The sequence below is a fragment of the Amblyraja radiata genome, chromosome 46, assembly GCF_010909765.2.
Source record: "Amblyraja radiata isolate CabotCenter1 chromosome 46, sAmbRad1.1.pri, whole genome shotgun sequence".
Taxonomy (NCBI): domain Eukaryota; kingdom Metazoa; phylum Chordata; class Chondrichthyes; order Rajiformes; family Rajidae; genus Amblyraja; species Amblyraja radiata.
The window spans coordinates 8,262,279-8,275,709 of NC_046001.1; the positions used below are offsets into that span (position 1 = coordinate 8,262,279).

At 44.6% G+C, this 13,431-nt stretch overlaps 1 protein-coding gene across 3 annotated transcripts; it reads left to right on the top strand.

Annotated features, from left to right (window-relative positions):
• Positions 1–3,023: 3,023 nt before the first annotated feature.
• On the top strand, positions 3,024–10,351 carry ormdl2 (ORMDL sphingolipid biosynthesis regulator 2). 3 transcript variants are annotated; one of them, XM_033015536.1, is made up of 4 exons: positions 3,024–3,078; positions 6,351–6,532; positions 8,353–8,504; positions 9,960–10,351. In XM_033015536.1, the coding sequence occupies exons 2-4, from the start codon at positions 6,359–6,361 to the stop codon at positions 10,093–10,095; spliced, it is 462 nt and encodes a 153-aa protein (XP_032871427.1). In that variant the 5' UTR covers positions 3,024–3,078; positions 6,351–6,358; the 3' UTR covers positions 10,096–10,351. The 3 variants fall into 3 exon arrangements, with proteins under 3 accessions (XP_032871427.1, XP_032871429.1, XP_032871430.1); XM_033015538.1 differs by having other exon boundaries at positions 3,030–3,078; positions 6,348–6,532; XM_033015539.1 differs by having other exon boundaries at positions 3,030–3,075.
• The last annotated feature ends 3,080 nt before the right edge of the window (positions 10,352–13,431 follow it).

Below are 13,431 nucleotides of genomic sequence, written 5' to 3' on the forward strand. Positions count from 1 at the left end.
AACAGGCCTTTCTCATGCTCGGGTGAAGAGTGGAGGCCCAGGAGCAGAACACCACCCTGCCCTTCTTGGCTGTGAAGTGCCCTGCACACGTGAAGAAGAGGCGAGAGGAGGGAAGCGGGGTGCCTATGGAGGGGTACCTGTAATGGTTGCATGTTCTGAATTCCAAACAGGAAAACCTTTTGCTTGTGTGACTGAGTAGAGCCGGTACCTGAGCCCCTGGATGGTACTTCATACCAGGGACGTGCGGTCAGGGGAGGCAGAGCCTCATCTGTCATACTCCCAATTAAAATAGCTGTTAAGAAAAGTAAAGAAAAAGAATAATATAAAATAATTATGAAGATTTTCCACTGATCTGTGTTATAAATGTCATTTCTATATGAATCTAATCATTTTTTATAGTCAAAATCGCCAAATTTGCAAATACAGGGAGAAATGAGAGGTGAGGCAGCGACGAGCTGAGCCTCCCCTCTGATTGCGCAACCCCTCAGAAACTGGATGGAGCAGGGGCAATAAGCGTGTGCCTGTTACTATCTCTCTGTATGTCACCAAAGTAACGTGTGTAAACCCCTTCATTACATGTCCTCACCTTCCATAGTCCAGGTAGCATATTTCACGTATAAATATATTACATTTTAGGCTCGCTGGTCTAGTCATAAAACTGCAATGAAAAAGCTCCAGGGGAGGCAGCGATCACATCTGCCTCACTGAGGGGGCGTGTCTTGAGCCCAGTGGAGGGAGAGCGAGCGTCAATTACGTAGGCTCAGCTACCTCACTCTCGCTCCACGTTAGCTAGCTTCAGCAGCGGCGGCGCTGACTGGTAGGTTGATTCGTTGATTTGTAGCGGCCAATTCGGAGGCTCTGGGTCGCTGAGAGCTCCCAATTGGGCCCCGCGCCTAAGGGGGCCCTGCGCTGGAGTAATGTACTTTCAGTTCGGGTAGATCTACCCCGGGTGGAGGGGGGAGAGAGGGGTGGAGAGAGAGTAGAGGGGTGGAGGGGGAAGCAAGGGGTAGACGGGGAGGTGGGTGTGAGGGGGAATGGAGATGTGGGAGAGGGGGAGGTGGGTCGTGGTCATGGTCCCGGGGCAACGCTCCCGCCCATCCAGTCGCCGTGCTTCACGCACACAGCCCCGGCTCCACCCCGCTCTCTCCCTGGGGAGATGCGGTGATCAATACAGGGAGGGCCGGGCCACTGATACTGGCCAGTGTCTCCCCAGCCATATACCTCACCGCACGTCACTGCTTCATACCTGGCCATTGTAATAGGTCTGGGTCTATTTGCCCTTTGATTCTCCTCCTGTGTGCAGTGGCTGGGGTGGGGCCAGGGGGGGGGGGGGGCAAGAGAGGCTCAGCACCTCCTCTTGATGCCAAATCGTAAATGGAATTGCATCTCGCTACCATCTGAGGCTTGGGATCTGAGCACTGTAATATTAAGGGGCTCTCCTTTTCTGGGAGCCCATCTGTTTACATGAAAGAAATGGAAGGAAATTCCTCATGCAGACTGCTTCTGCTGGGGTTTTTCCAAAAGGACATCTCTGGAAAGATCAAGGTTGAGAGGAGGAATCCCTTGTTTAAAAGGAGAACTACATTCTCTTAATGCCAGACCAAATATAATGGAACACCCAGGGAGTCCAAGAGTTGCATCTGCACTGTCGATACTATTATTTAAGTACATCGAAAAAATGTAGAACATTTCAGCATCAAAGCAGATGCTAAAATAGTTTTACCATGTTTCCTTAAACAATGCCAAAATATGTTTTCAGACACTGCGTGATATCGGCTAAAGCCGGGCATTTGAAGAATTGTTTCCTACTGACCATAAGCGATTGTTGGCTACCTGCATCCCAGCTCATACCAAGGGCTTGACCTGAATGGAGTGGTTGCACCAGCAGGAAGGACTCTTTATCCCAGTAAGGAAGTTTCCCCAGTAGATGTCTTTAAAGCCATGGTAGGGTTTGTGCGGGCTCACTGTAAACAAGATGCTTTTACCTGTGGGGAAGACCAGAACCCAAGGTTGTAAAGATATGGTCAATGATGATTGTAACATGGCATTCTGGACAGCAGAGAGAATGTGAGGGTGGCTCCCATGTGGAAGAGTTTAGGTAAACAGCAGAGAAAGGTGTAAGAGGAAGCTAGATAAAGACACAAATGGTAGAAGGATGTGGCGGTGAGGTAGATGGAGAGAGATGGGTGGAGCCTTTGTGGAGTATGAATACCAGGATAGATAAATTGGGCCAAATGGCCTCTTCTGTGCCATTGACGTCGGTAGTCGCCAATGGAAATCACCAAAGTCAGCACTGGCGTCAACCTATGTCATCCTGGCGACAGCACCTACGTCAGGCTACGATCGTTGGTGTCAAGCCCACGTGCGCCGACTGTCACCGAAAAGATTTGAACATTTCAAAATCCAGCGGCGACCAGAAAAAAGGTATGACTCTTTGGGCGACTGAGGAGACCATACAGACGACACCCTAGTCGCCTAAAAAATCGCCTAAGTGGGACAGGGGCATTCACCTGATCCTCTAACTTGTCGCAAAGACACCTTAGTAAGATGGGACTGTAGATGCTGGTTTAAACTGAAGATAGACACAAAATGCTGGAGTAACTCAGCGGGACAGGCAACATCTCTGGAGAGATGGAATGGGTGATGTTTCAGGTCGAGACCCTTCTTCAGACTCTTCATAGGCATCCATTCCTTCTCTCCAGAGATACTGCCTGTCCCGCTGAGTTACTCCAGCTTTGTGTCGATCTTACATGGAAGTTCATTTTGAGGGCTTAACTTAAAAATAGAAAGCATTGTTGGTCAGGGTAAACGTATCCCGGTTCTCCATTGTTTTCCCAGGAACGATCGTCCCCTCTTGTCGTCAACGGAATCGTTGACGCTCGCCGCCTCCGCGCAACCTACCCTGATAGTCCACGGTCGACTGCTGATTGACGTACGAGTAAACCAATTGCAGGGTGTCTGAGGGCGAGCGCGAACCGTTCCACCAAACAGCAGCGAGTGGGGGCGGTGCTTCCCCTCCTCCCCCCCGTGACAGGTTAGGTTGAGCGGTGGAGGACTTGCTGGTCGCAGTTAAAGGCGGTGAGTGGACGGGCTGTTATCTCGGATGGTTTAAATGCTTTGAATGTATAATACCCGTTTCTTGTGAATTAAGCAGATTAATTAAAATGTCCGTGCTCGTTAAAGGAAGGCATTGTGAGCCTTGCCTTTTGACATCTGCTCAAGTTTCAATATTGGCGTTTTCACCTCGCCCTGTCGCATCATTCCGGTTTTAAAAACCAAAAATCACTTTGTATTGAGGAAATAAGTAGTCCTAAGATGGGTTTTTATCAGTTCTGGTGGGAATTGTACTGGGAGATGATACACCGTGTCTTAAAGTTCGTACTTTTAAAAGGATTATTTTCCTTTATAAAAAAAAAAAAAAAAAAAAAAAAAAAAAAAAAAAAAAAACAATTGTTCTTGTTGCTTTGTTATCATTATATGCCACTTTGTTTTGGGTGGTTTTGAGTACCTGGGCCATTATAACAGTGAACTAAACCAATAGTTTCTCATTGCCTGATTTAGAATGTGCACACAACTCTACTTGAGGGCCCAGAAAACCTAGGTAAGAGAAAATGATTTGGAACCTAGGGAGAACTTAACCAGCCAAAAGACCAAAGTCTAATAAATTAGAGTATGTCTGTCTGTCCAATTCGGTATTTTTTTATCGATTGGGACATTGGCTTGCAGGGTTATCTGTAGCTGAGCTCCTACCTAGTTATAGTAGCTCCATGTCCAGGATGGCAAGTCCATTTTCAACCGCCCCCTGGATTACTGTCAACATGACTGGTACAGGCACCATTTGTGTGAAATTGCTGTCAAGGTCCCAGATTCTAGTGCGGTGGTGTTTTCCTGGAGCTGTTCCTAACTTCAATGAACCCTGACTGCCCCTCCCCCAAAGAGGATACATTTTACCTTATATGCATTATAAAGAAATGAAAAAATATTGTCGGCCAGTTTCTCAAAAAGATTCCCTGTAAAGTATGTTTGTTTGTTCTTAGTTTGTGCACACCAAAAAAAAAAAAAATGGATCATTCTGCAGTTGATAGGCCTTTTCTCAGTGTGTATAAGATTAGGTGCCTAAACTAGTTGATAAAATTATATTATCTTGGTCTATTTGTGGATTCTGGTATGTGATCTTTGGATTTTATTGTGAACAATGATGTTGTAATGCTTTTAATGTAGTTACACATCTTCATAGAAGCATCATATGAGAAGAATTGACTGAGGGAGAACTGGTTGATCAGAAGCATGGTCACTAAGAGGCTTCAATAAGATGGAGAGGCAGAGCATGTCCCTACTCTCTAAAAGCCTTTCCACCATCACCAGGACATAAGCGAAGGGTGCGATGGATTAAGTCCAGCATGAGCTGATAACACAGGCCCCAGTGGTGGGGCAATAGAAGTTGATGATGGTCAAAAGGCTAGAAATGGAGGAACAAATAGATCTAGGGATGTGGAGGGGTTAGAGGTTACAGGGATATGGAAGGGTAAAGACTGAAAGGATTTGAACATGACAGTGAGAATGATTAAGATGGCATTGTTAAACCAGGAGCCATACACTTCATCAAACAGGGAGGGTTAATGGGACTTGGTGCAGGTTAGGACCAAGGGGCAAGAGATTTCTGGATGGACTAAAGGCTTGGAAGATTGGAAGAAAGTTCTGCTGAAGTTATATTGGACAAGTTATGTAGTTCCTACATTGCCTGATGCAGTCTCTTCTGCTCTGATTCCTGCACCGATTGGAAACACAGCTGCCACCTTATGTAACTGAATCAACTTATTTCTAGTGCGTTGCACGCAAACTGTAACAGAAGCACGCAGCCTGTATTTAAATGGGGCAACAGCAACTGTGGAGCAGCGCAAATGGGCTGGGCAAAATGCGCAAGCAGCGCCAGTGCATCTAGAGCGCAATTTCACCCCCTGGCCTGCCGGTTTGGCACTGTCTCACTATCTCCACTGAGCAGGAGCTCAAACCCATTGCCGACACGTTTCTTTCTGGCATCTCCATGCCTCAGCACGAGCTGTGTTCATGAGGCCGGTGCCTGCTCCACTACTTTTCTTCCTCACTTAGCCCTGGAGGGGTGGTTGGTGTGAGGCAAGAGAGGCTCTGCTTTCACAATGGGAACTTTGACTTTTCAATTTTACATTCTGGCAAATGCACCAAGATCTTTGACCAAATGGTCTCAAGTGAATGCAGTGCAAGCTAATACAGTGCAAGCCTCCCATACCTATTCATCTTGTGTTGATAACTGATGGCCATTTTAACCAGCAAAAGGAGTGTCCTTGTCATTGGCACCTGTTCTGAAATTTTTTTGAATTACAAGCAGGATTGTCTCTGATGAATCTCATGGTGAAAAATCTCATTGTGAAATGTGAGCAGTCATTCCATAGGTTACGGATTTCAAAATCAGATCACAAACTCCAAGGTAAGTCATGGGCTGCAGACAACAGAATGACATAAAACACAGTAAAATCCTAATGAATTTACTGCTAATGCCTTTAATTCCAATGTACAGACAAATCACTGCTCCTACCTCTGGGTTATAATCCTGTATCAGTGACACATCGTGTGAATTTTCGCAGGGACTCTGCGAGGCAAGTGCTGAACTGGTCGCGTTCTTGCGTGAGTTCAAAGTTATGGGTTCAAACTCCGCTCCAGGGATTTGAGCACAAAATTCAGGCCAGCGCAGAACTGGGGATGTGCTGAACTGTCAAGAGGCAGACGTGACATTAAACCAGGGCCGCTCTCTTGGGTGGCTGTGCAAGATCTCACATGTACTATTTGGAGAAACAGCAGAGGCGATTCCCTTAGTGTTCTGGTCAAAGATTATCCCTCAACCATCATCACTAAACTGTGTTAAGTGATCATTTGTTTTGGTTCTGGTAGTGGGATCATGCTCTGTACATATTGGCAAGCCAGTTAAGAACCAGGAGTTACAAAGAACTGCAGATGTTTGTTTAAACAAGACACAAGGTGCTGGAGTAATTTAGCGACCAGGCAGCATCTCTGGAGAACATGGATGGGGTATTTCGGGTCACCTCGCCTATCCATGTTCTTCAGAAATGCTGCCTGACCCGCTGAATTTCTCCAGCACTTTGTGTCCTTTTCTTAAAAAAGCTGTAAGTGCTGCTTTGTTGCTCGTGTGTGTCAACATTGCGTCTGAGAAAACACTGCCTTTGGTAGGATCTTATTAATGAAATCACTTCCTTTCTGCATGACAGCTGCGGAAGCCATTGGCAGACTGTAAGTGGAGTGCACACAAAGAGGAGCATGTTCTTTTTTTGTTTGAGCTTTGCCCTTCTTTAAAGTAGGAGACAGGATGAACGTTGGTGTCGCTCACAGTGAGGTTAATCCCAACACTCGGATAATGAACAGCCGGGGGATCTGGCTAGCTTACCTCATTTTAGTTGGAATTCTCCACGTCGTCCTGCTGAGTATTCCATTCTTCAGCATTCCGGTGGTGTGGACCCTCACTCATGTCATCCACAACTCGGTGAGTGTAGGAGACTGGGCAGGGGTGGGGCTGGGAGGGTTAGGTATTGGAATAGATGCTCTATAAGGCCGCTGCCATTCTGGCCATCTTTTAGGAATAACATCAAAACAGTTGACTGTAAGTTTGTGATACAAGTGTGTCCAGTGTCTGGAGCTGTTCTGAACCTATGTAACTGCTGCTATAATCAATCATTGGAACTCCCTCCTATCTTTGGTTACAGGTGAACAAAGGACTAGCCAAAGGTACACAAAATTGCTGGGGAAACTCAGCGGGTGCAGCAGCATCTATGGAGCGAAGGAAATAGGCGACGTTTCGGGCCGAAACCCTTCTTCAGACTGATGGGGGGTGGGGGGGGGGGAAAGAAAGAAGGAAAAGGGGAGGAGGAGGAGGAGCCCGAGGGTGGGAGGGTGGGAGGAGACAGCTAGAGGGTTAAGGAAGGGGAGGAGACAGCAAGGGCTAGCCAAATTGGGAGAATTCAATGTTAATGCCATAAGGACGCAAGGTCCCCAGACGGAATATGAGGTGCTGTTCCTCCAATTTCCGCTGTTGCTCACTCTGGCAATGGAGGAGACCCAGGACAGAGAGGTCGGATTGGGAATGGGAGGGGGAGTTGAAGTGCTGAGCCACCGGGAGGTCAGGTAGGTTATTGCGGACTGAGCGGAGGTGTTCGGCGAAACGATCGCCCAACCTACGCTTGGTCTCACCGATGTAAATCAGCTGACATCTAGAGCAGCGGATGCAGTAGATGAGGTTGGAGGAGATACAGGTGAACCTTTGTCGCACCTGGAACGACTGCTTGGGACCTTGAATGGAGTCGAGGGGGGAGGTGAAGGGACAGGTGTTGCATTTCTTGCGGTTGCAACGGAAAGTGCCCGGGGAGGGGGTGGTGCGGGAGGGAAGGGAAGAATTGACGAGGGAGTTGTGGAGGCAGCGGTCTTTGCGGAAGGCAGACATGGGGGGAGATGGGAAGATGTGGCGAGTGGTGGGGTCACGTTGGAGGTGGCGGAAATGGCGGAGGATTATGTGTTGTATTTGCCGGCTGGTGGGGTGAAAGATGAGGACCAGAGGGACTCTGCCCTTGTTGCGTGTGCGGGGATGGGGAGAGAGAGCAGTGTTACGGGGTATGGATGAGACCCTGGTGTGAGCCTCATCTATGGTGGTGGAGGGGAATCCCCGTTCCCTGAAGAACGAGGACATTTCCGATGCCCTGGTATGAAATGTCTCATCCTGGGAACAGATGCGGCGTAGGCGGAGGAATTGGGAGTAGGGGATGGAGTCTTTACAGGGGGCAGGGTGGGAAGACGTGTAGTCCAGATAGCCATGTGAGTCAGTGGGTTTGTAATGTATGTCGGTCAGGAGTCTGTCCCCTGCGATGGAGATGGTGAGGTCAAGGAATGGTAGGGAAGTGTCGGAAATCGCAAAGGACTAGCCAAGTCATCTTCTGATAGTGTGTGACATAGAATCAGTCCACTGTTCCTGCTTCCTCCCCATATCCCTTGATTCTGTTAGCCCCAAGAGCTATATCTAACTCTTGAATACATCCAGTGAATTGGCCTCCACTGCCTTCTGTGGCAGAGAATTCCACAGATTATAGAAGATTGTGTGTGTTTTGTTGCATATTGGATTAAGCTTCTCTGTAATGTCCACCACCTCCCCTTCCCTCACATGTCAGAGATGGTGAAGGTTTCTTAGCCATGTTTTATTGCTCAAGGGTGTTGAGATTGTGCCCACTCCATAAATATATACCTAGGTTGTTTCAAGATGTCTGTTCTACCCACCACAAAACGGTCACCAGTGTTGTAACAAGTGTCTGTTTGTAGGCAATGTATTGGTTTCTGCACACTGTCAAAGGAACACCCTTTGAGACTCCAGACCAAGGCAAGGCACGGTTACTGACGCACTGGGAGCAAATGGATTATGGGATCCAATTTACGTCATCGCGCAAGTTTCTCACCATCACACCAATAATTCTGTAAGTCCTTGTTTTGTCTTTGTGGTAGCTGCTTCAATTGTTTTAAATTGGTAGAAAATCTGGGACATTATTGTGAGAGGGAAGAGGGAGCCAGAAACCTACCAGTGAAATTCAGATTAAGTCAGTTTTAACCAGATTTCAAAGCTGTCTTGCCCATGGATCAGAAGTTCCACTCCTGAGCCTTGAATGTCTTTCTTTGAGACAATGCTAGACTTTGTTTGTTCTGATGTAAATGATCCCCCAGCACCATTGCAAGAACAAGAGCATTCTCTCCATTGTACAAGGGCAATGTTTATCCATAAACCAGCATTACTTTAAAAACAGATAATCTGTTCCTTATCAAATTGCTTTGGGGGCAAATCTTTTACATTGTTATACTGTCCATGTGCCAAAAAATGTCTGCTTGATTGTAAAGTGCATTTTAGAAGAGCAGAGGTTGTGAAAATCTCTGTAGAAATGCAAGTGTGCCCTTTTCACATATCATGCAGTGAGGATCTGCAACTCATACGGTGGCCCTGCGAATGAGAATCCACCTATTGGTCATCAGTCAGGCCTTGGATGTTTCACAGAAAAATGCTCTTTCAACATACTCGCACCTTAAGTGTTCTCACGATGAAGGGACAGCAATACATTTCCAAAGCAGGGTGGTGTAACTTGGGAAGGAACCTGCAGAGTGCCCATCACTCTCAACTCCTAGGGGGTGGAGGCCAGAGTCACTGTCAGAATAGCCTAGGTGACATTTCATGCAGGTGATGATACAGTGCAGCCACTGTTGCCTGGTGGAGGGAGAGAATCGAGCATGCACTTCACTCTGGGTGATGTTGAGCTTCTTGAGAGATATTACACTTCATCCATCATACCCTTTTCTTATATCTTGGAGATGATGGAAAGGCTTTTAGCAAGGAGGGAGAGTTCAGCTGCCGGTTGCTTCATGGAAACAAACGTTTAATAAAGTCAATTATCAAAGTAATCAAAGTAAAGATGATTTTGTGGAGAGTGGCACCAGGTGGGTGGACATTGGAGAAACTGAGATTGTTTCCTGTACAGGGGAAAGGGAGAATTAATGGTGACCTTCAAAACCATGAAGGAATTTTGATATGAAAAATCAGGGAGGAGGGCAATGATGAAGTGGTGCAGGCAAGAGGGGCCTGGTGCCACATTTCTGCTCCTATTTTCCAATGTGGAGGCAGAGAAACTTTCCAGAGGCTGGAGGGGCAGCAAACAAAATTATTTTTTGTTTAAGATTAATTTAAGATGACTGACATAACATTACACAAAGTGGTTAAACATTTACAGGCCACTAGGGAATGAGCAGGGGAGTTGAACTACTAGGAGTGATTGTTTTTAAGGCTAGCACACATTGTGGGCTGAATGGTACTTTTCTACAATATGATATGATTAATTAACTTTTACAGATTGTGTGTCATTTAATAAATGGTTATGTTTTCTTTCCAGGTATATGCTAGCAAGTTTCTACACTAAATATAACGTTGTTCATTTCCTGGTGAACACTACATCTTTGCTTACTGCCCTCATTCCCAAACTCCCCCAGCTGCACGGGGTCCGCCTTTTTGGCATCAATAAGTATTGAGCGGGTGGTTGGCAGCTGAGCGAATGCTGCCAGTGGCTCCAGCCAGCCTCAGACGGGGGTCTGTATGAGTGATGGGCACAATGTACTGAGACAATGAACCGAGAAGAGCCTGCTGACACAACCATCCAAATTAGTGACGATTTACTTACAGCCAAGATCTTCCACTTGGCCACGTAGGAATTGTGCTCGTGTATAATTTTATATTTTTTCTCTCCTTTTGCATCAATTGTATACATAAAAAAAGGTTTGTCACTGAGGGCGTGGTAGTGTTTGTGCACGTAAGAACATGAATGCATACATCAGGCAGTATTCTGCTCCTGCCTCCTGTCTACACTTCCTCTCAGATTCTGACAATCTCCTATTGCCAGAGGAAAAAAATGGACAAGTCCAGAACAATGATATACATTTCTTCAATGTTCCTACTCCTGTCCAGAAAGCACTCGGTGTAATTCCTCTTGTATATTAGAACAATTACTTGATTTTGGCTGACTAAACTATAACACTTGTGAGGCACAGTCACTGCATGGGGTATGATAGATCTAAACCTTGAACTTGGGGGCTGGTTATAGCCCTTGCAGTAAATAGTAACTTGCCAGAAAAATTCAACTGAGAGGTAAACCACACCACCTTGCCCAGAGGTGACACAGCCAAACTTAATTAATTTTTAGTTTTTACAAAGCATCTACTTAAAAGTAAATGAATTTATCATTGCAATTGTTTATACTGTTTGGTGCAGCCATCATTTAACATTCATATACACAATCAACTTGGTTAAGAGAGCTGTGCTCTCTCAACTCTGAATCAGAGTGTTTGCTGCTGAAACTGGAGCACAAAAATCCACGTTAACATTCCCAGTGAATGCACTAGTGTTTGACTGTTCATTGTCAAATCAAGATTCTATTCTCTTGCCCAAGGCACTGTTTTGAAGAACAGTTAGTAAGTAAGTAAGTAAATTTTATTTATATAGCACGTTTAAATCCTTGCGTTGAAAACAGGTTAGTTTACCCCAAATTATCACCTAACCAACATCACATAATAACCAACATAATAAAAACTGCAGGTGCTGGGAATCTGAAATAACAGAAAATGCTGAAAAAACTTAGCAGCTCAGGCAGCATCTGTGGAAAGAGGAACCTGAAGAAGGTTCTGAATGTTTATTTTGCCTCAGAGATGCTGCCAGACCAGCTGAGTGTCCAACACATTTTCGTGGAATCCCATTGTACATGCGATTACATTAAAAAAAATACTTGATTGGATCAAAAGCCATCAAGGCTCTTAAGGGTGCTATAAAACATGGAAATCTCTCAAATCAATGACTGGTTCATGATATCTTTAACTAACTTTTCATTCCCCAAACCTTAGAACAAAAACTATGACACAAGTTGTGCTCAGTTCTCAAAGATCTACGCATCCAAGTGTATATTTTAAAGTGCTTTTTACCCCCCTTCAAATGGGAGCCACTCCAGGTATTGAGCCCAGCAATGTGGGCATCATTCCTTTACCTCCACTGTACTGGTCAATATATTATTCAGACTGTAGTTCTGGCCTCCTGCTCTGATGGATTAATGGGATAGGAGCATTTCTTCCAGTCACATTTTTTAAAACTCAACTAACACAACCAAACAGATTAACTTGACACTGCTGCTTATGAGATCCAGCTATGCACAATGTGGAAATCACATCATTAAAGCCATGAGCTGGATTGTGCACAGCCTGGGACACCTTGTTGCATCTCCAGGCTTTGAGTTTCAAAAATCAACAATGCCAAACGTTGTCTCTTGAGTGCAAGAATCCCAAGTGAAACAAGAACTGTAAGCCTGTAACAAAGTTCCAGCCCCTGCACAACACAACTTGACATTGTGACGGCAACATTTGAAATCCTAGCAAACTATAATAAATAGATAATGCAGATTCAATGGCAACAAATCTAATTTCAGCAGTGATCCTTCCACATTTTGCATTTATCCAAACAGGGCTAGTTATCAAATAGTGACATGCACAAATGTTAAATATTATTGCACCTTCCTGGTTTGGCTCCCTAAAATGCAACACCTTGCACTTATCTGAATTAAACTCAATTTGCCATTCTTCGACGAACTTGCCCAACTGATCAAGATCGCACTGAAATTCTTAATAACCATCTATAAAAAAACACCACTTTAACGTCACCTTACTGATCGTAAATATATGGTAGAAATCTTTTCTTAAAAGGGGACCTCCTGAGAGCAATATTTAATGATCTAACAACATCCAAACCAAATTTATTTCATTGTTACCTGTACGAGCTAGCTGTGCGCAAGTGGGTGCTGCTATTCTTACATTACACCTTAAAAGTACTTTATTGGCTAAAAGTACTTTGGGATATCCTGAAGTTATGAACGGTAAATGCAAGCAAAGCAATAGAAGTTCAGCTATGATTGAGATTTAACAATGCTACAGTGCCCTCCATAATGTTTGGGACAAAGACCCATCATTTATTTATTTGTCTCTATACTCCACAATTTGAGATTTGTAATAGAAAAAAATCACATGTGGTTAAAGTGCACATTGTCAGATTTTATTAAAGGGTATTTTTATACATTTTGGTTTCACCAGACTAAACATGACTACTTTCATTTACATAACATTGCTGTGTCCCAAACATTATGGTGCCCTGAAATGGAGGGACTATGTATAAACACTGCTGTAATTTCTACATGGTGAAACCAAAATGTATAAAAATACCCCTTAATAAAATTTGACCATTATGGAGGGCACTCTGTATGGTTGCTGAGTGTATCATATTTAAAAACCAAATCCCTTTCTTTATAAAGAAAAATACATTTTAGTAATGCAATATGCATTTATTTTTACTCTTCCAAAAGTTCTGGCTAACAAGAAATTGTGTTGGGATCTGCAAGCCTTTTTACAATCAAAAGACTGGAGGTGCACTGAGTGCACCCATCGAATAATGCAGTATTAAATTTGCCCATGGCCACCTCAAAATCAGCCCTAACTTCAACAGTAATATTCAACAGATCTTTGCTAACAGCTTACAGGCTTCTACATTTAATAATCTGCCCATTAAAGGCAAATTACTTGGATATCTCAAGACAACTAAAGTTGGGGGGGGGGGGGGGAGCTATTTTTACAAGATAGAACTATAACTTACGAGGTTATTTAATTTTAAACTTCATTAAATGGAAAATAAAATGAGAAAATGTTGAACAGATCAGCAAATCACAGAACCTCAGTGGATTCACCCACCAAGTTTACTGTTTAAGAAGGAACTGCAGATGCTGGAAAAATCAAAGGTAGACAAAAATGCTGGAGAAACTCAGCGGGTAAGGCAGCATC